At 39.6% G+C, this 23,500-nt stretch overlaps 1 protein-coding gene across 1 annotated transcript in view; it reads left to right on the top strand.

The window, feature by feature from the left end:
- The window catches only part of nck2a (NCK adaptor protein 2a), a 59,964-nt gene extending 38,256 nt beyond the window's left edge, over positions 1–21,708 (top strand). The window contains exons 2-4 of the mRNA XM_036596928.1: positions 6,144–6,385; positions 18,239–19,032; positions 19,973–21,708. Of these exons, the coding sequence (XP_036452821.1) occupies positions 6,160–6,385; positions 18,239–19,032; positions 19,973–20,167 (1,215 nt within the window). The 5' untranslated portion in view covers positions 6,144–6,159 and the 3' untranslated portion in view covers positions 20,168–21,708. The remainder of the gene's footprint in view (positions 1–6,143; positions 6,386–18,238; positions 19,033–19,972) is intronic.
- The last annotated feature ends 1,792 nt before the right edge of the window (positions 21,709–23,500 follow it).

Below are 23,500 nucleotides of genomic sequence, written 5' to 3'. Positions count from 1 at the left end.
TTAGATATCAATGCCAATGTTAAGTGGCAAAAATTAGAATTGAAAAGGTATTATAAAAGACTTGTATAATTGCTTCAAAAAGGTTGATGGTGGGATTGTTACTGATTAATAATCCATTAGGCTATGTTAAAAAAAAAAGTTGCTACATTTTTATGATTTAAAATTAAATGTAGTTGTTGTTCATGCAGTGCAACAAAGTTGAGATATGTAGATGTGAAATGGAGGATTTTACAGAGCAACACGATTGTGTGTATTGCCGGTGCTGTGACGCTGAAACAGAATTCCACTAAAGGTTCATTAATGTACTGTCTTTAAAAAAAAAAATAAATAAAACAGCACCTAGACATGTTGCCAGTAGTGACACATTACAGCCAGCCATCACTTTGATAATTGCAAAAAGAATGTGAATGTGAAGAAAATGACATGATGCTAATAAACACAGTGAAAATAATAAAAACGCTAAAATATGCAGGGCAGGCGGCCTCAGGACCAGGACTGGGAATCAGTGCAGTAGACTGAGGGAGTACAGGCACTTCATGTGACATGCAGAGCTGGTTTAAAGTGCCTGTGTTTGAGACCTCAAAGAGAGAGCAGAGAGTTGGACTTGAGCCTAGTGGATGTTTTATCTGTATTAAATGCTTTAGTCCCAGGAGTGAAAGACAGAATATGGGACTGTTAAGTGCTGCTGGAATATGGGAAACACTCTCAGCCTAGCAGACTGGATCTGCTCAAGGTCAAACTGGTTGCTCCTCTGTTTGCTTGACACAAAACAGTTGAGGCAGAGCTTTGGTTAGAGCCTTATTTCTTGTAATTGTATATATACATACACTCTGTTCTGTATTGTCTTGTAGATAATGTAATGTGTGGGAGTTGTAGTGAAAACAGCTGCATGTTCAAATACGGTCCCGTTACTTTATGGAACTGCTGTGGTGGTTTATTTTTCTCATGTTCCAATGAATGTTTATAATCCAGCTCTATTCCCTAAATGGAGTTAAAAATCTTCTTTTGCATGTGTGTGTTTATATGCGGTTAAGCCTACATTGAACCAGGCGAGATTGATAGGTACTGAGCAGCTTTTTGGCTTGTGAACGAATTTTCAGTCCTCAGGATTGATGCGTTTTCCTGTGGCAGAGCCATTCCTCTTCTTAATGATTCTCATTATTAAGCAGGCGGGCTAAGTGGCCTACATATTAGGGTGGGTGGGGCTCCCTCCCACTACTTAGTGGCATAAGCGTCATATATTATGGCACTGTTGGCACAGAGACTTTAAAGCTTACGCACCGTTGGCATGGTGCTGTGCAAAAGATAGAAAGGATAGATAACCACTGCCTGTTTCGCGGACTTAGGGCTAACATAGCGATATAGCAGAGATTGTTATATTCTTATCAGAATTAAGATCAGAATCAGCAGATGCGATTGGTTTAAAAAAAGAAAGTTACCTTCATTTTGGCTTGTTGAGATTTTCAATGTAAAATAACATGAGGCAGGAAAATGCACTGAAGGCTACTAATCAAAATTTAGACATTAGCAAACTACCTGCATGTTGCAGATCTTCCCCATGCCAATGAAGGACAGAATAGCCAGCCTAAATCATTACAAGCCAGTGGCCCCAGCACCAGTGGTTATATTAATGCTTTATGCAGTCCACCACCTCCTCAGTCCACTACACCTTGCCTACTGAGTGAATCCCCTAGTAAAAACGTTACATTGTCTTGCTTGTGGACCCCGGCTCTGCATTCAGTACAGCTGTGCCTGAACAGCTACACAGCAAACTGTCCCAGCCAAATATAAACCCTTCCATCTGCCAGTGGATTAGCATCTTTATGATGAACAGAATGTGCAGCTCTGATTCTCTCTATTAGCACTAGTGCACCGCAGGGTTATATCAGTAAGTGCAACCCTCCTTCATACCGATAAAATTTAAACATGATTTGCACCGCTCAGAAATGAACTTGGTGCTTAACATACAAAATTGGTTAAAATGTGAATCAATTTCCACAAAAACTCATCTTTGTGTTTTATCCTGGTTGTTATTACACATCTGGGAATGTTAAGGACTCTTTTAAATGCTTGGGAACAAACAGCTTGGGGAACAGCACTAGCACAAAAAATTAAAAAGTCCATCATTAGTTGTTCTTGTGGTGACACTTGCAGAAACTCAGCATCTTCCAATCAGTTTTAATGAGAGCACAGCTGGCTATGTATAGTGAAGTGCTTTTTAATCCAGAATCAACACTGCACCCCTGTGCACTGCCCCGCTGCCTCGCCATTTGCAATACGGTGTAAAAACAAAAGTACTGCAGAAAGATCCTGCTTTGCTGCCAATACATGTCGCTACTGGTATTAAACAAGCCTTTTTGTTATGATCAGTGGTATTTGTCAGTAATAATGATGCACAGCAGCGATAACAATGATGCATCAGGTCCATTCTTGTTTAATATCGAAGTATTCCCAGTTCCAGTTTCACAGACCTAATACTGAAGCTGTTTTTGATTCATCCATCACTTGCCTGGCAGGCAGGTTGACAGGTCAGCCGCAGTTCTAAGACTAGTAGTATTGCTCTATGAGAATAAACATCACATGTCACCTAAGCATTCTTTTTTCCAGAGCAATCTTTCTGCTCAGTAATACTGAGTGTTACTTTCTTTTACTGTTCCCCACTTGAGTATGTGTTATGGCTAAATTGAATTGTCCTATATATGTCTACGTACATATGGCACTGTCTTTCACTGGGTGGTTTCTTCTGCTTCTTGCTGTTTTTCATTTTTATTCTGCCTGAACACAGATGTTCAGGCAAATACTTTTAACTTTCATTCTCTTCTCTGCCCCTCTCCCTCCTAGACTATGAAGAAGTCCAGGGTGGGCAGTTAGACTTCTCCATAGCTCTCCTCCCCTCCCTAGGACAGAGCTGAATGAATGAGATCACTGGTTTACAGAAAGGTTCAAGCTCCATACAGATAGAGAGAGAGAGAGAGAGAGAGAGAGAGAGAGAGAGAGAGAAAGAGAGCGAGAGAGAGAGAGACTGCTCTTTCCTAATTGAACTGTGGTTTAATGGCTGCCTTTAAAGAAAATGAGTGCTGCCTTTGAGCAGTAGTATTTGCATTTATGAAATACAATCCAGCTTGGATAGCCTCAGAAGGTTTCCTGACGGATTCTCTCCAGAGGTAATGGAACCTTTTATCTACTGTAATGTATGTGTGTGCAAGAGGCTTCTCTTGAGTTATACACTCCATTGTGGTACAGGATTTTCTATTGGAATTGCCATATTATTAAATAAATAAAATGAGAGAGGGCAGGGTTAAGCCTAAATTTGTCTTTCCACACTTCTGCCTCCACATAGTGTTCCATCTGATATGTCTCACAGTGGGCTCTTGTGAAAAGCCAGGCAGTGCCTGTCCAAATTTTTAAACAGATTAAAACCTAAGCTTTCAATGTGATAGCCATCGTTTTTAAAACCCACATTCATCCACACACACACACACACACCCACCCATCCACTTACATACTCACTCCCTCTCTAATGGCTATTTTTAACTCCATGCCTGAGGTCTCTCCCAGCAGGAGTGCAGGGTTTTAAGTGTGCTTGCCTGCAATACCATCAATACTTAATCACTCAATTACTATTCAATGCATATTCTGTCGTGCAACAGTCTTGTCTCATATCCCATGCAATACATCTGAGAAATCCATCATGCCGATTAAACATTTTATTCATTTATAAATGCCCTCTATAATGATGTTCCTGCCTCTAGTTTATTTCTGAAATAGTAGAAAACTCTGCTCATTCTCTAATTTTTAAAAATTTCTCTGTGTGTAAGCTCAACTTTCACTTTAATGACATGAACCCTATGAATTATGTAACTAAAGATGCTTTCACACCTACGATATTTGGTCCGGACCAATCAAACTTTTTCTTTAGTTAGATCCATTTTTACATGTGTGAACACTCCGCCCATACTTAGGTCCACTTCAAACAACTGACAAAATCACAGGTCTCAGTCCACTTCCAAGGCTGTTTTCACACCTAGTCTTTTTGCTAATCCACACCAGAGTGTGGGTTTTTGTAGCGTTGTGTATACGTGGGTGAATTCAGAAATGGGTCAAACACTAACAACTTTACAAGTGCTCTGTTTCTTCCACATTTGCCATCATTTGAGCTAAAAACTCAAACTTTGCATGAAAATAGTCATTTAACATGTGTGTTTCATAATCCAAGCAACAATAGTTAACCTTAAATGATGTTAGTTTCTTTATGATTGGTTTGTCAGTTTCAATGCAATCAGTCAGGTCGCTGATGCAATGCATGTGCCAAAATCAAACACTTTGCTATTATTTTTATGGCTCTTCTACTGTTATTAGCAGCAGCTTGCTGATTTGCTGCTAGAAAAAAGGAAAACAACATGCTCTCATGTTGAATTCACTTGTTTGGTGGGCACCAAAATAAAAAAATAAATAAAAATTCATTCCCACCAGCAGTGAACTGAGCTTGAATTTACCTGGAAGCTGACAGAGACCCGTCATGATTTTGCTGGACCACTGTTCAGTTCTTTGGTGTGGACCTGAATGGGGTGGAGTGTTCACACCTGTCAAAATGGACTGAAGTAAAGAAAAAGTTTGATATCTCTGCACCAAACAAGGTAGGTTTGAAAGCACCTAAGTGAACTCTGGTTCATAGTTTATGGCTGGTTTTGCTTCCACCAAACAAGAGGATTCCAGAGCAGCACAAAAGCATGCTTTTCCCTTCTTCAGGCAGAACATGAGTGCTGTACTGTCAGCATAATCTGCCTGTTTTTGACTCTTGACAAAAACTTGTATTGTTCTTGCAGCATGAGCTACTGCTAATAACGGTAGACCAGCAATAACAAATAATTTTGATTTTGTCACATGGACTGCGTAATATATTATAGAATATTGATTGGTTGAATTCAAACTGATGCGTAATTAAACCGATCGAGCATAAAGAACAAAAGATCAAGTAAGGTTAATTTTTATTCTTCTTATTTCAATACATGTAGATATTAAACATTTTTATTTTCATTCAACATAACAGGTGTGATATTATTTCGTCATGAATATAAGTGAGGGATAGATCTGGATTGTAAACTGTACTTTAGTGAAAGTAAAGAATAGGTAATTTAATATAAGCAAATTTGAGAGGAACAGCCAAATTTCTGACCAGTCGGAAAACACAAAGAGCATTTACGTGTTTTACTTGGTACCCTTCAATGACTGCGATGTGAAACCAACTGAATCAGATGGGGAAAAAAAAAAAAGAATCTGGTGTGAGCTTTAGCTAAAGAACTAGGTGTGAAAACAGCCTAGGCCTTCAAGAGCATGCATGAGAACTATTTTTAAGTTAGTCAGGCTGTCTTAATAGAAAATGTTAATTCCTGCCTTTGTTTAAATACATCACTCTTATAATGTCCCTCCGCAAGTTGGCTGTAGAGAGGCGGAGGGGAGTAACTTGCCTGTCATCTCTGAACTTTTATTTTTTTGGCACTACAGTAAATAAGCATGCAAAATTAAACACATAAAGAAACCAAAAGTATAATTAAATGGTGTAAGGAATAGCCAAGCAATTAAAGAAATGATGGATGGTCCAGCTATCAGTGGAGGGGAGGTGAAGAAAACGCATTATAAAATTCAAAGAAGAAGACTGTAATAACTGTAGCATGAAATAGCCATAGAGATATATGTGCCTTGCTCTGCAGCTGTGCAGTGGGCCTCTGCCCAAACCATTACTTAGCTTCAGACAAAGGGCAGACATGATTACATATGCTCTATTTAACACAGCCATATAGTCAGGTAAGCTCTCTCTATGTGTATCAGAGAGGCAGAGATAGACAGGCGGGTCAGCATGGAGAGACAGAGATCTGAAATATGTTTAGGAGTTCAAAGTGTGATGCTGTAGTTATTTTTTATGTTGTCATTTTCTAGCACATTATCTTTGCCCTTTTGCTCTGAGAGTTTAAAGCCTTCAGGTTTGTTATCCAACACTGTAATTTTTTTAAAGATATTACTTTTGCCACAGGGATAAAACTTTTGCTGTTAAGGATATCGCTTTCTTTCTGTCACACCATCCCTTTTTCTTTCCCCTTATCATTTTCCCCTCTCACCCCTCTCTTTTTTGTCTTTGGCTACAGAGGGACTCGATGAAAGATGACAGAGGAGGTGATTGTTGTAGCCAAGTGGGACTACACCGCTCAGCAGGACCAGGAACTTGACATCCGGAAAAATGAGCGCCTGTGGCTCCTAGATGACTCTAAAACCTGGTGGAGAGTCCGCAATGCCTCCAACCGCACAGGCTACGTCCCGTCCAACTATGTAGAGCGCAAGAACAGCCTGAAAAAAGCTTCACTGGTGAAGAACTTGAAGGATACCCTTGGTAAGTGACAAGCTTTTGAACTGAGTTTATATATATCTATGCTCTGCTTTGTCTTCTTCATGTTTTGGAAAGTAGAGTAGTCTCCTAAGCAGTTGTTGTTTGACAGAAATTGATAAATTGGGTCGTTAGCAGTATTGTCCTGCCATCACGATTTAGTACCTGGCTTCTGGACCCTGTACTCCTTTGACAGGTAAATATGAATCTCGGTCAGCATGCCCCACTTCACTCAGTCATTTTCAGGAGATTTATGTAGCTAGCACTCAATATGTAATCTCTCTGAGATCAGAGAAGCTCTTGGGACTTTTTGTAAACTGTTTAGTCAAAACACATACACTACTTTACATTTACATGAAAATAGAGCCGTTTAACATTAATAGCAATAGTAGTTAACCGTAAATCATGTTGGTTTCTGATTGGTTGGTCAATTTCAATGTGACCAATCAGGTCACTGATGCAATACATGTGCCAAAATCAAACCCACTGCTTTGCTATTATTTTCATGGCTTGTCTACTGTTATTAGCAGCTGCTTGCTGATTTGCTGAATTCACATTTTACTTGTCCAAAGGCCAGAATCACTTGTACATTAGGAAAAGGTCAGAAGATTATCAAAAGAAGCACACTGGTAGCTAACATAGATACTTATGTCAAATTTGAGTGTGCAGGACTGTTAACACTTAACATGCCTGGTTCTTTGTTGTAGCTCATCTAGTCAAATTGATCCCTTCAAGTGGGGATACAGTTTTGTTCCTATTTATTTAGACTCATACATGTCGGTATTGGCCCTCAGATCGACTAGTTTCAGAACTTACTTAGTACTTGGCCAGCTTGTGGAAGTCTCAAAAACATTCTGAATAATTAGCTTATCTGCTGTCGCTGAATTGAAATTTTCAGGACTGATGAAGATATAAGCTCATTTATTGTTTGTAACCACTGTTCATGTGCCTCGGTGGGCTACTCAGCAGGGAAACCTGCAAATTAAAGTATGTGGTGAGATTATCATTCTTTAAAATGTTCACTTCTCTCATATCATATTTGTTTTTGTTTAATAAAATGTAATTTTATCTTTTGTTCTTTACTTGTCCGATCATTCAGCTGTCCGACACAATTTGTCCTGGGAAAGCGCTAATATAGAGTTCCACCCAGATCATCAAACATCATCAAACTTCATTATTCAAAAATTTGATTTTATACACACTCAGGATTGTATGATTATCAGATTTACATGAGCATAAATTGGGTCATCTGTAAAAGTAATGATCATGTAACGTTCATATTTTGTAAGATTTTTTCCGGTTTACCTTTATCCTGTTCTCAGTGCAGTAGATCTTTTTCCCGACTCAGTGTTCCAATTCATTTATATTTCCTGAAAGCTGAACCCATCCTGCATACTTTCAGCACATTATAGTGTAGGGGATAGGCATCAGCATGAACTCCAGTGTTAATGATTTGCTGAAATGGAGGAATGTAGAAAAAGAGAAATGCTGGCATTACAGAGGTAATAGTTAAAGTATCTTCTAGAATCTAATAATTCTTCTCATTGAAGATGAATCTTTTAAACTGCTTCAGTGATGTGTTCTTTGCTCTATGAGCTGTACCCAGAACTATGCTGGTGGTGGATGTGTCTTTTGGCGTATTAATGGACTTGTAGGCCCAGTGTACCCTGATTTCTGCTCTGCTAGTGTTTTTCCTAGAAAGTTTGAATAGAAAAAATATACAGATTACTATAAGTACCATGACTTCCCTCATCTCAGACAACCAGGATTACAATGGATTTAGCATGGTTCAAGATATTTACTAAATAGGCACAGATTATGAAATAAAGATTCACACCAAGCTAAGGGATAAAGAATAATACATGCAATGTCTATTCATTTTTATTATTGCTTTCAGTGGTCACTAATTAGCTTTGTTAATGGGTCGTGAAATACAGAAACCACAGGTGATTGATCATGATTGGTTCAGAAGAGAGGGGCTGGACGACTAAATATGTGAAAACAGGATTAATGGCTTCTGATAGGGTAAAATGAAATGACCTCTCATAATACGACATGCTGAGACAGCCAGCCTGACTGAAGCAGAGGTGTCAGACTTATTCACATGGAAGGCAGCACTAAGAAATGTTGATGAAGTCATGGGCTGGATAAATACTTAAGTGGTCCATGAAACACCATTGTATTAAAATAAAATATACATATCAGCAGTGAGTACAGCTTTCAGTGCCTTGTGTCAACATTTACTAATTTTCAAAATTATTTGGAGAATCATTGTTCATAATTTTCAGTAATTTAGCTTTACGACTTTGCGAAGTTGTAGTTCAGCAGAGTAGAGAACTTGCTTAATGTAGGGGGGGCATATGAAAAATAAGCATCATGTATTTTCTAAAATATAAACATTAAATCTGTCATGAAATCCAGTCTTCTGAAAACTGCTTGGCTTGGTGCTGTGAGTTAATGGAAGAAAAGTGCCTTAATTTTGGCTATGAGAACATGTTTGTAGTTGTAGTGCTTTAGAAAATTAGTCATGACTTCACAGGCCTCATTCACTTGGCACATTGAATCTATTCTGAGCACTGTATTAAAATGTAGACTGGCCAAATTGGGCACTGAATTTGACCAGTGAGCTAATGGAAGTAGAACTGACAAAGTTTACATAGTAAGCAGTGGATTACAATCCATATGTACTGATTTTAAGCAGAGCAGCTGAGTGTGGTGTCTTATGAGTGAGTTTTTTTGTTTTTGACAATCAAATAATTTTAGCTTTTGGTGTGATTGAGTTTAAAAAAGTGGCAGAAGAGTTTAGACAGATGAAGGCAAGGATTTGGGGCCCAATAAAACTTTCCTGGAAGTAGGTCCCAAAGCAGCATTTTTCCATAGTCTTCAATGACAAGTGTCTTGGAATGACCTTCTGGAATCAAATCTAACTTTGAGTGCGTGTTGGGTATAATGTCCCAGAGGGGACGTCTGCTTGTTGGTTGTCAGGGTTACAAGCCTACTCCTCCCCTTTTCCACTTCAGTACAAAGGCCTGTCAATCTTGTAACCTTAGTACTTCAGGCGTGTACACACATGCACACACGAATGCACATACACATGCATGCACACCATCTTTTTCAGTTTGTGTTTCTTTCTGGTTTCATATTTAACTGGAAGTACATGAACGCTTTAGATTTGCAGACCAGCCTTCCAGTACAATATTGACCTAATGCTTGTTGGTTTTGGCTTTTGGCCTGTTTTAAACTCAGCAGTACCGCATTTTGAACATGCCCTTTTTATAGACCTCAATCGCTGGTGCAGTCACGTTGTTGGTCTTATATCTCCTAAATGCACATTTATCACTCTTTTTTGGTTATTTTAGTCTCGATGGTGCATGCGTGTGTACTGTGTGTCTGTGGGTTTGCATGCATAATTAACCCAGTCCAGTGAATAGCAGTTTTGTGTGTTTGTCCTGCTTTTGCCCCTTGTGTAGGTAGGAGGCAGGCGGCACACTAAATGCCTCTTTCAACTGGTCTTTTGAAGGTACTGCTCACACAGAGCTAATGCTCAGTACCCTCTCCCTGAAAGCTTTACGTAATCCCACTTGCTGTGTTTGAGTGGTCAGGCCAGAAACGGCCTCCAACAGCATTCTGGTTAGAGTGTGAATGAGTGGACATGCACTGTTAAAAGAAGCAAGCTTTTCTGAGCCCTGTAGATGCTAGAAACATATGCCATATGTGGAAAGCTGGTGATTTTGTTTAGTAATAATACATTTAATAAACTAATCTAATTAGATTGAATTAAGCAACACAACAGTAAGAAGGATTTCACAAGTTTTTGTTTTTTTAGACATTTGGTGACACATCAGTCTGACATGATTGTGTTTTCTAATAGAGACACTTGTCTGGATCTATCTGTTTCTCTATAGCTATTACGCCAGTCTGCTCCATTAGAGCCTCAAACCTGTTTCTTTCACAGTGCTGCAAAATGCTCTAACCTTTGAGCAGGCTTTTTGTAGCATCTTAATGAGTCTCAAGGACAGAGCTTTCAGTGTCAGTTTGCAGAACTGTGTACTTCACGCTTTTCCACCCAAGGAGCATTTTAAGTATTTTTTTTTTTTTAAAGAATTCGTCTGTTGCCTGGTCTTCTCCAGTCTGTTCAGTGCGATCTTTATATGAGTATTAAACGATGCTGTGGTGTTGATATAAAAACCTGGCCTCAATGGGCTTAAGCAGAGCCTGCTGCTGTGCTCACTGTACCCTCTGCTTATTATGAAGAGGGAGATGTGGTATTGTATTGGTACTTTGCTTTATTTAACAGTCCTGGCACAGAACTTTGTATTGTGTTTGGATAAATGCATGGATGCGTACATGGATGGCTGACTGTTGAGAAGGATGCGAATGGTGTGAGAAGGGAGCAGTAATTGTGAAGGTCTGGAAAGGGAAAAGTAAAAGCAGTATGATGTCCTAGAGGGTGAGGTTGTGCACAGTTCTTCTGCCAACTCAGCCCTTTGTTCCAAGTGGACCCCTGCCTTGAAGTGCAAATGAGAAAGCTTAATGGAAACTTGGTATCATTGTGATTATTTAGTTGTGAATTCAGTACTGTGCAAAATACAGTTAAATTGACCATTAAGCACAAGTTATTCATATTTTGGCATCAAGAAAAAAGGAGAAAACAAATATGTAGCAGGAAATTACACAGAAACCTCACCAAATAAATGTCAGTGTTTTCTAATGAAATCTGCAGGGATATTTTTCCACACCTCCAAAGTTCAGTTCTAGAGGTTGGTTGCATTTTCTGCTTCTCACAATCCAGGTAATCCCAAACACATTTAATGATGGTGATGATGTCTGGTGGTCACTTCATTGTTGAGTTGTCTTTTCATAGTGGAAGGATGGACAGAACGTTTTCAGATCTGGAGCAAGCAAGTTTTTCTTCAATCTCTTAAACCAAGGAAAAATAAGTACTGTTTATCTGATGGTGGCAGTTTTGGTGGTCTACTAGGTCTTATGTGGTTGCTTTGAGTCCCACTGTCTCTATGTCTAAGATTTTTTTGAAAACCTAGTTTTGGAAACTCCTGTTGTTTTTTATTTTTCCTTGATTTTCCACATGGATTATTTTATATGTACAGTCCTCAAAAATATCTTCTGAAAGCTGAATGTGTATGTAATGACCATTTTGACCTGAAATTAAAAGTAATTAAGTAAATAAAGGGTGGTCTCTGACTTTTGCACAGTACTGTAAATGTCTTTGCAAATGGGAGGAAAAGTACTTGTGAGTTTTCATTAGGAAAACTTCAACTTACTCTTCTGTCGACAGCTCTTAATATTAATTCTAATATCTGAACTGTTCAGAACTAATATTTGAATGTCAGCCAAACAGTGCTCTGTTATGGTTAGTATACCATAGTTGAGATGGACATATGCCAGCATTCTTTTTGGCACTGTGCATATTTTTAATCATGTTGTTCTGGAAAGTTTATAAAATTGAATTGTTACAAATTTATAATGACCATGACTAAGAAACAGTATTGAATATGGATTGTGATCCCTTTGATAAAGTTAGTATCGGTGGCAGTACCGAGCCAGTCAATACCACAAATCTCACAAATGAAAGCAAAAGCATGCTACAGTTAGGCATAGACTTGGGGTCAGGACAGTGGTTAAGCTTCAGATTAAAGGGATTTAGTTACAATAGGATGTGGGACAACAAGCATAGTAATCCAAAAAGAAAGTGTCTGTGTACTGACATGATTGTTTTCCTACGTTTGGCTTTTTTTTTTTTTTTGGTCCGTGCATTATGGTGGTTAACTATTCTGTATAAAGGAGTTTTGGTCAGTCAAGGCTTACCCCTGCAGCCCTGCTCTCCTCCTCTGTTCTGCTCAAGTTGACAGCTTCCTGCCTCTATGGGACTGTTCAAAAGAAACTTGGAGGAACTGTTTCATATTGTCATGTCAAAGGCTACACACATGCACACATATTCTTGTGCGCAAGGTCTTTTCTGCTTCCAACTCCTCCTCAGACGTTCAGCTCACATATTCGCCGCTCTTCGTGGGATGCAATTCTATTTTAGGATTTCCCAAAAGCTTTTTGTTCTGTTTGTGTTGCTGTCTTCATTCCCTGTCAGCAGATGCCTCAGAAGTGCACACAGCTCCCAGAGAAACATATCCTCAGATCACCAACAGAGGAAAAGTTTGACTGCTACTTTGTTTGAACTGTAAACTGCTCTCTGTTTACGCTAGGCCAAGCCCTCCCTCTGCAGGCTCCTTGCTGCCATATGTCATGACTGAGTTGGATCAATAAAGCCAACTTCTGTTTTTATCCTGAGTTTCTGAACATTAGCATAGCTCTTACAGCTTCAAAGCAAGACCTGCCAGACCTGCACCAAGCTTTAGACATTGTCAGCTGTGATTACTATTACTGTTTACCCTGGTAGCTCAGTTTTTTACCTTCTCCTCTTTGCAACAACTTACTACACATACTGCACATTGTTTTATAACCCCTAAACTCTAATGACTTATCAACAGATCTAGACTGCCACTCTCAAAATGACATACTTTACATATCAGTTACGTATGTAAGGGGTTAAATTCTCCAATCGGGCTAATTCTGACCAACACTAAAACAAGTGTCAACCTTTAGAGAGAGCAAACCTTGTAGTCACAGACTCACTGATCTCCATATAGTGCACATTAAATGTTCTTTACTGTGATACATTCCATGGGCAGTCATACTAATAATTCCATGCAGAATCAGAAATTAATTTTTATTTAAAAGTTAAAAAGCTAAACAGTGTGTCACACATTTATATACACATGCAAACATAATCTTAGGTAGTCCGACAGAGAACAGAGTCATGTTGTGTTCTGCAGTGAGCTGACAGAACAAAAGGTCTCTGATAATGGAGCCTCGTCTGCCACTGCAACTGTATTTTCTCCCTACAATCAGATCAGTCAGATTATTACAGCACAACGTTTTTTGTTTTTTTTTTTATTCTGGGTAGTGATGCTCTCATTTTAGCTCATTTCTCACGGAAAGGAGGTACCTGTTTTGTCCATGTCCAACATGCACATGACAAAAGATTAGCATAAAAATAAGTACGCTTAATACTTCTACCCCACCATCTGCAGTCTGTTTAGATTACCTTTTAGGCCTTAAGTCTTTAAAAAAACAGAGTTTGGACTAGATTTCCGGTATCCCATCCTTATCTGGTCACATACCTTCAAAACTGCAATAAAACCATATTCAATAGTCTTGTGAAAAATTTTGGACACCCCATGCATTGGCATGTTTTAATTGATATTCAAAGTGGAAAAAAAAACAGAGCATATCCTCTACAGGGAGCAAGACACTGTTGGCCTGTTACACATGCTAGCAGGATTAATCCTGTGCGAATACAAAAAGATCACAATCACACGTGCATGCACTACTTTAGATGTACTGTACATATCCATTCAAATATTTAGTTGTCATAGTTGTAGTCAGCTATGTAATTAATGAGCTATTGTCACTGCATAGCATGTGCAATACCAATAATTTCCCCACTGCACAAGCCATGGCCTCAGCGTATGTAGTGTTTGTGGTAGTTGTAGTCCATCAGGTAGTTCAAACACTTTGTTGTTTAGTTTGGACCTATACTGTGATGTGTAAGGTCAGCTAGGATTTGAGTTTTTATCGTAACCTGCAGGAAATAATTCAGCCCAAAACAGTTTTGTATTTGGAGGCTGAGGCACTCCCTGCTGTACATACTGCTCTCTTTAGCCTTTATCTCTTTTTGGAATTAACTGATTTTGAAAGTTAGACATGGCAAGTAGTGTATAATAGCTTTTTTTCTCCCCCAGCTGTGTGCTGCTGCCTTTCATACAGATCAGTAAAAATGTTGCATTCCTTTTTGTCATTCTCACAGAGTGAAACTTTCTAAAACATCTCATATCCTCTCCTGCCGTCCTTCAAAACAGACAGTCTGTGTTGTTTTTTGTCACTTGTATAACTCATCAACATTTAACAAAACTTGATACTTCTGCTTAAATGTTACTTTGGAACTCCATACTCCCTGTCCTGTCCTCCCCTTATCCTGCATGTAAAGCATCCAACAAACTTGTTTTGATCACAAATTTTGCATTTATTTCTCTTGGTCACACTGTCGTTGTGGATGGTGTCAGGGTTAATGAATGCTTAAGGAAGCTATTAGCACTGGAGTCTACAGGTTAATGCTCACTGTGAGGAATCATGTGTACTTTCGGCTGACACATCCAGTAGAAACTGACCACTGAGTGCACTTCAGCAATCGAGTGCCCAGAAGTGTGGGCTGGAGTGGCGTGAAAATATCTTGCTTTTTTTCACCTGATATCCTGTGTATGCGTGTAAAAAGCCTTTCAGGTTGTGTGATGGCCTCTTGGAGAGTTGTGACAGACATCAAATGTTCCCTGGTGTTCTCACATTTATTATAGTATGGGTCACTGCCTGCCAAATAGACTACTCTCTCCTGTCAGGTCTTGTCAAAATAAACCCCTGACATGCTCTCTTCCACCTCCTGTATCTGCCGACTGCTGTTTAAAAAGGCAGTGTGGCTTGGCTGCCCCCGCTGCCTGGGAGGCCCTGTGCACTTGCCTGGTTTAGAGGAGGCAGGGGTTGGAGCCTTTGAGGAGTTGGCAGACCTTGGCTCATTCTCCAAGCCTCACTGCACATACCACGCATCCACTGTAAGCTCAGCACACACACACACCCACACGCACACTGTCTGATTTTTCTTTTGGTTCAAGTAGAGGGGACAGCAGAAAGTGCAGAAACAGATTTCTTTAATGTTACCTGAAATGTTGAAGCCTTTTATGCCGCTGCCTGTCAAGACTCTGAGATAAGAGAATGTGTCCTACTTAGTGCAGAGCAATGTATCTGTCCCATTTAGAGGGATTTAAATAGACTCAGGAGATGTATTCATACCACAGAGATGTGTTTTTCAAATTATTTACATGCTCTGCCATAGATCTGATTGACGTGTGTGCAAAAGGTGGGGGTGGTAGAGAGAGACAGAGAGAGAACAAGAGAGAAAAAGACGATGTGTGTATTGCGGGCATTTTTCAGTGTCTTTTTGTGTGTTAAGCTTTTGTTAAAGGGGCCATATAATGGAAAAATGAATTTAGTGTAATATGTAAACATTCCTAAAGTTTCAAAATGTACCATTTACTCCCAAGTCAGAGTCCATATATGGAAATTATACTGCAAGAACAGGCTGGTTTGATTTTGTTGTTTTGTGATGTCACGAAAACCAATGCATTTACATACATTTACTGAACATAGTACTACACCTTCCTACACTGTATATTCACAGTGCAGTGATATTACTGCCACCTACCTCCTTCCGTACTGCCAGTCACATGTACTGTTAAGTACCACTTCTTTAATTCACATGTCTAGCATACTTGTCTAGTATATGCAAGATTCTTCTTGTATGCGCAATACCTCTCTCCCCTCTTGCCCCCTGTGTACTTATATTGATTTTTTGTAGTATGAACATGCTGCTGTAGTATAAGAATTTCATTCATGGATTTTTTTTAATGCTCTGTCTTGTAAATACACATGACAGTAAACTAATCGACACCAGTCCCCCACTTCCTCTACAACTCAGTGTGGAGCCCCATATTCTTGCAAGTAGTTATTTGGTATAATTATGTTCAAATTTGTGTTTAATTATTGAGTCAGCTAACTTGCTACCTGAACCAAAATGGAGAATTTCATACTTACTTACTTAGAGCCACCTAAACAAATGGGGCAATAAGTATGACTGAAGATGGCATACTTAGAGCCACTAGCAAATACGTTCTGCAGGATAGCTGAAGAACCCAGATGGACTGGCATTCAAACACAGTGTCTCAGTAATGCTTGGGCATATCTTGAAGTGTATCTGTTATTGTCTCTGATACTGACATTTTACCTAACCCATTGTGAGTATGGAGGAGGGTTGGGTCTGGGTCACCAGACACCACTTTTGAGTCTGGGGCTTAATTCCAGTCGTGGGCTTAATTCCATGAGACACTGAAGAAGGAATGTGCCTGTTTGACAACCCCTGTGAAATGGTCACGAAGGCATCTGTTCTTGTTCTTGTTCTTGTTGTCAAGTACCAGTGTAATGGTCATAGTGCACTCTGTTATGTTATACTTAGGCTAGTTTGTTAGGTATGAGTACATCTGACAGTGTGAGGTGTGGCCAATGTATGAAGTCTTCTACCAATAGCACAAGACTGAATTTTCCAAGGTATAACTAAGATTGTCCACACACACACACACACAGAGTAAGATGACATCAGCTAGTGTGCAACAAATCAGGCCATTACAAGCTGTAACCTGCAAATTGCCAGAACCCAATGAAACACAGGCTCAATAGGTATCACACAGATAGAAAACCTTGTGGTCAACGTAATATAAATATCTACTGATGAAACAAAACCACCGAATATAATGTTACAGCCTGTGAAAAGTACAGAAAATTGGCTATTTTCAATAAATTAGTGAATGATGAAAGACTAATATAACATCTTTAATGTTAACACCTTTTTATGCTGGACCAAGTAACAAGATGTGATAGAACTGTATTAATACTGCACACAATCAAAATGTGGTTGCAAGAAAGTGATAACTAGTGGAGATATCAATTTTTGAAAATTAAAGATTCTTTGTTTGGGTAAAAATGTTTCTTTTTTTTATTTGATTACTGTGAAACATTCAGAAACAACTATGTACATGAATACATGTTGCAGTGTTCAGTAAAAATTTCAACCTGATCCAGCAAAAAATAAGAAATTGGTGAGGCTTAAAAAAAAATCACAAAAATGATGAAAAGGGCTGAACTTCAAAAAAGTACTTGCAGTAGAGCTATAGGATTTGCAAGGCCCAAGAATTTAATAGAGGTTTTCGTAGGATTTTTTTTTTTTTTTTCAAGGAAATCCATGACATGAGCTGGGAGGTCTAGGTAAGTTGGTATGGAATGACCCAAATGTCTAGTGTGACCTGCAGCTTAAAGATGCTGGTTTAGAGGAAGTTCTGTTGTCCTCTCTAGTTCTACACATTACTCACTCACTCTTGCCCTGTAGAGAAGTACTTTGTCATGGTGCAGTCTGGAGTTTCTGTGAAATCTCTCTCTGACTTCTTCTGAAGTTCACCTGAACAACCATCAGCTTTTGGCTGCAGCACTTACAGAATGCCTGGCCCAAACTGTTAGGGCCCTGGAACTGTAGTAGGAACAAATTATTAATATCTGGAAATCTACCAAGAGCTCATTGTTGCATTATGGAGCCTCAGATGTATGACGTGTAAATAAAAAGCTTTTTAATTAATTGAGCTTTAAGTGTGTTAATTAACTGTAAATTATTATTAGTAAAGGCCTTTGCATGCCACAGCTAGATGGTCTGATGAGCTGCAGTATCATAGCTCCATCTCACTAGCTGAGCCTGACAGTCTACTCCTTTTGTTTTGCTATTCAAATGTAATTATGTAATGAAATAATATGTATTAAGTTGAGCAGTTGATTACACTGTTTATTGACCAGTTAGAGTCAGAGTGAACTTCTTTTTGACATTTTTCCATTGTTGCCATGATTTAAAATGACCAGCGTGACAGAAATGCAAAGGATGTTTTTTTCATAAATTGAGACTGTATGTAGAACAACAACTTTCCATCAAATTCTAATAATAAAATCTCCTCTTCTACTTACAAACACTAATGTGCTCTAGAAACTTTAGAATACACACTTCTGACATACTTTCTTTGCTTGTTTCAATGAGCTCTGTCTTTACATTTTTGTTATTGTCAGTGAGAAGGATTGATTCTGTCTTCCTCAGTCTCAGTTGCCCACCTGAACACCTCTAACCTGAGCACTTCTGTTTTTCAGGCCTCGGGAAAACGAAAAGGAAGACAAGTGCGCGTGATGCCTCTCCCACACCTAGCACAGATGCGGAGTACCCATCCAATGGAAGCGCAGGAGGTGGCGGAGCCGAGCGGATCTATGACCTAAACATTCCTGCAGTGGTAAAATTCTCTTACACTGCTGAACGAGACGATGAGCTCAGCCTGGCCAAAGGAGACCGGGTGGTGGTCATGGAGAAGTGCAGTGATGGCTGGTGGAGGGGCAGCCACGCCGGCCGAGTCGGCTGGTTCCCGTCCAACTATGTCCGAGAGGAGGTGGGGTACGGGGATGTGGATGGAAATTTCACAGACTCGTTTGGGGGTGTCCGCTCGCTGAGGGTGGGGCAGGCAACGGCAGTGGCTAACGGGCGGCAGGGGGGTGTGGGGGGCTCAGTGCTTCACTTGGTCCAGACTCTGTACCCCTTCAGCTCAGTGACTGACGAGGAGCTGAACTTTGAGAAGGGCGAAACCATGGAGGTGGTGGAGAAGCCGGAGAACGACCCAGAGTGGTGGAGGTGTAGAAACAGCAGGGGGGTAGTGGGCCTAGTGCCCAAGAACTATGTGGTGGTCCTCAGTGATGGGCCAGCTGCCAGAGGCCCTGCCTCAGGCCCCGCCTCAGGCCCCAGGTCCCCGCACATTGGCCACATGGGGCCCTCACGCACAGGCAAGTTTGCCGGCAAGGATTGGTACTACGGCAATGTGACGCGGCACCAGGCGGAGTGTGTGCTCAATGAGCGGGGAGTGGTGGGAGACTTCCTTATAAGAGACAGCGAGTCATCGGTAAGGAAGGGGCTTCACTGTTTAAAGTGGAATTCCACCAATTTTGCCAAATTTCTTCATAATTCAAAGCATGAAGTACAAGCAAAGTCATTCATGTGTTTTGAGTAAAATGAGTTCATTATAGAGAAACTTAACCTATTCTGATAAAGGTAAAATACTGGCTAATATGGGAAAAAAATTATTTGGGAACTGTTTTATGCAGAGTTATGGCCTGCATGTTTAGTTATATGTAAAAGTTACAACCCCTGGTCAAATTTACGTTTTGTTGCAAAAATAAGTTACACATATTTTACAGAGAAAACACGTATTTTACAGAGGAAAAATTGTAAATATGGCATTTTTCTGCAACTTTTACTCCATAATTTCTATTTATTTGCTAAGTTTAATATGTTGGAAAAATAAAACATATTGAATGTGCTGTAATTTTTTCACAGGCCACCTTTTATGTGTTATTATTTTCAAATATGTTAACCTCAGCAAATAAACAGTAATTATAAAACAGTAATTTTTTACTGTCTCAAAACTATCACAAAACAACATCTGTGGCATCACACAGCAATTTTATAACTATTTTATATGAGAACTATTTGTGAGGGAGCTTTGAGAGGCATTGTACTCTTCAGATGTCCAGTTCCTATCAGCACAACTGTGAACAATTCTCAGCGAGTTTCTCTGTAATGGAGCATTTCACATCAGAGCACTTTGAATGTATTTGTGTACGTGCATTAAATGCCATGCAAACATTGATTGTGCACTGACAGATCTGCTGATGTGTGGTTCTGTTGGGCTGATGTTGGATGATAATATAACATTTGGTTACTGCTGTCATCTAGTGGTGCAACTTTGCAAATGCAGCCCACTTCTTTTATCTAAATATTGCTCATTAAACACACTCACATTCACTCTCTCTCTCTCTCTTTCTTTCTCTTTCTCTTTTCAGCCCAGTGATTTCTCTGTGTCTCTGAAGGCGGTGGGTAAGAATAAGCACTTCAAGGTGCAGCTGCAGGATGGAGTCTACTGCATTGGTCAGCGGCGCTTCAACACTATGGACGAGCTGGTAGAGCACTACAAAAAAGCCCCCATCTTCACCAGCGAGCAGGGAGACAAACTCTACCTTGTGAAACCCCTCGCCTAAACTGAACTCTGCCTGTCTTCACGCCTCACTCTGTCTTTTTTGCCTTCCCTCCCCTTTCCTTTGCTCTCCTCACTTGTCCTCTCTGCCTGTCTTCTTGGACTTTAGTAAAGCCTTGGGGCTGGAGAGCAGGGTCCTCTTTACGAACAAAGAGGAGATTTTGGTTCAGGGCCACATGCTTCCTAGCTGGACTCTGGCAAGTAGCAGCTTGATGCTCTTTTAAGTTGGAATATCCAAATGGCTGTTAGATATCCTTTTTTACAGAGTGAATTCCGACCTCTGTGGAGGTCGTAGTAATAAAAAATGGTCTGATGTCGCCTTCACTAAGTGACCATTGTTAGCACTCTTTATGCCTTTGGCTTACAGCTCCTCTGCTCATACTACATCTGGTAAAACAGTGTTAGTCCATGGCTGCATCCCATTTGACTCCAGCTTCGACTGTTTCCCTTTATGCGTTAATAAAAATCTCTGCCAGAAGCACTTTGGGCCAGCTGTAGTAGAGGGTTATTTTTGTGGTTATATGTGATGAACTGTTTTTGATTTAGCTTCACACATACATCATGTAGCACTTCGTCCTCATGCGCATTGTTTTAGGGGTAGTTTATGAAGTGCAGAATGGGATGCAGCCCAAATTGTGTCTCCACTCAAAGGGCCAGTCTACAGGCCACCTCAGCGTCTCTGCATGTGTGTGTTACTGTGGCCACCTCAGTGTCACTGGACACTGAAAGCTAAATAGACAAGGCTCTTTCAGTTCTGACACTGTAGTGAAACTGCTCACTCTCATCATCATGGGACTGTTTCAGCCTTGAAGCTGGTTCCAGATGCTGAATTCCACTGCTGAAGCCAACTACTGGCCTCTCTCACTCAGCGCAGGTGATGAAACTTGGTTTCTCAGTTCTAACTGTACTCAGCTCATCAACTGTTTACCACGGAGTCGAGTCACTCTTCAGGGTTTCTTCAAGTTTAGGGTGCTCAATTAAAGGGGTACCTGCCTCGGCCAATGACGGATTGAAGAAGAGGAGGGGCATTTCTGTAGCCCATCCAGGAGTTTGAATGTGTGTCTCTCTACAACCAAATGTGCCACCCATCTCCAGTCCTGCTACGATCAGTGTCTTAGAGCTCCTTATCAACTCACACACATACACATACACATTATCTTCTCCCAATAACACTCACAGCTAGCTGATTGTGAACACTAATTTAAGAGTAATAACATAAAACACATGAAAACTGATTTTTTTTTGTTCTCTTTTTCCATATCTGTCTGTTTACCAATAAAAGTGTTGATTCAAGGGGTTTCTCAGCTTTTTTTAAAAAAAAGATAAAATGTCTGAATGTTATTGAGCAGTTATTTAATTCCTCTTTCCACTGTATGTACATAAATATATATAAATATATTATGAAAAAAGAAAAGGTGCATATATGAATTGTTTAGATCCAGCATTATGGTACTGTACTGTACTAAGGACAGTGTGGTGAGAATTAAAATACTTTTGTTCAATAAAAGTTTTGCAGAATAATGGAAAAAGTCTTCAGTGCTGTTGTTGCTTGTCTTTTTATTTGATCATGCTTCAAAGGCCACAACACAAGAATTCATGTGTGGCAAGGTAGCTCTGGAATCAAGGTTGCATCTGCATTGGCTCAGAAGAACCAGGGAATGCAGAGATGCATCATCCCTGCCATGGTCTGTCTGCAGCTGAGGTTGGTGGGCACCTCTAGCTCTCTCTCTGGGCTGTGCCTCCTGGCTTGGCGCGGTCTCCTGTTGGCGGTGGCAATACGGGGCAAGCTGGCCTCTGTGTCCACAATGAACGTTACCATAAACTGCCATAGCCCAGTGCCCAGCGTGAACACCATCTTCTCTCTGGCGTTCGGAGCGGATTAAATGAAATAACTCTAAGGCTAAAGATATATTTGGGCTATTTGAGATATAAATTTCTATAAAAAATACTGTGCTGTCGTGATAAGGCCTGTAGTGCATGTAATAAATTCATCCATCAGTGTAGAGAAGATGGATACCATAAATCCCAATTTTTAAGGCTACAGCATCTGATCAAGCTTGTAAATATATACCAATGTAAGTTCCTCCAGTAGTCTTCAAAAAAAAGAACTGATGTTCCTTAAAAACAATCAATCAATCAAAACTATTTGGCTGCATGGTGTTTTACCAAAATTATTAAAAGCTCATTAGAGGCAGGTAAAGCAGTGGGAGCTGTATTTTAGATCTTAAAAAAAGATACTGTGAATCATGAATAAACTTAAGAAGCTTAACTTCTCTCAACAGACCCTCAACAGACTCTCAATGTGTTAAAATAAACTGTGTGAAATCATCCCCTCAAGGTTGTAGTATGGGCTTTCCACAAGGTTCAATCCTAGGCCCACTGCTTTTTCACTCAACAGAGACTCAACAGAAAGCAGCAGAAATCTTATAGAGAAAAATGGTCAGTGGCTTAAAAAATAACTGCCTGATTCTAAATCACACCAAAACGGTTCTGATGTGCTTTACAATAAGACAAAAGGAACACAAAGAATTTATATTGAGAATATATGTTGATCAAAAAGAAATTAAAGAAAATTAAATAAAAAAGTTAAAAAGAGTCGTACTTGATCCCCAATTAAAATATAATGCTTACCAACATTATCAACACCAATTAAAACTGTTTTCAATTAATAAGACCTTTCATTCCACTGAAGGCTGCCCAGATGTATGTCCATAATTTTATTGCCTATGTCTTATTGTGTGACTGCCTGGGGTCAAGTTTCTCAATCAGCAGCTAAACTCATTTATAAAGTCATTTTGCAAATGGGCTTTGAAAGTAATGGATGAGAAACCAATGGGATGGCATCAGTGTAAAATTCAAGAAAAATACAATTTGCTGAGCTTTGATAATTTTGTAAGCTTATTTTTAAGTGCATAAACAATATTTCCCCAGAAATACTGCTAGTTTATTACAAAGCAGGAAACCAATGGAGTGACAACCAGAGGAGCAGGAGGCAACTGTAGAATGTCAGTGCGTAGAACAACCTTTGGTCAGTCATCTTTTATAGTTTAAAGTGTAGGGTTGTGGAACTTATTGCCTTCAGAAACAAACCACAAAATGAATTCAAAGTTTTAAATGTAAAAGTGAAAAAACTGGCTTAAACAGAAACAATCCTGTGAACATTTCACAAGTGTTGTGTTATTTATTTGTTTATGTTTATTTATTCATAAGGCCTAACCAGGGACTGCAGCTGCAAATTAGCTGAAGCTAAATGCCCTATATATCTTACATGTGCTGCATTTTACGTAACAATGTTTATCTGTATTGTACCTGTCTAATAAAGTTAAATAACGTAAAA

The sequence above is a fragment of the Colossoma macropomum genome, unplaced genomic scaffold (assembly GCF_904425465.1).
Source record: "Colossoma macropomum unplaced genomic scaffold, Colossoma_macropomum, whole genome shotgun sequence".
Lineage (NCBI taxonomy): Eukaryota > Metazoa > Chordata > Actinopteri > Characiformes > Serrasalmidae > Colossoma > Colossoma macropomum.
The sequence above is the reverse complement of the archived record's forward strand: the minus strand, read 5'-3'. Positions and strand labels throughout refer to the sequence as shown.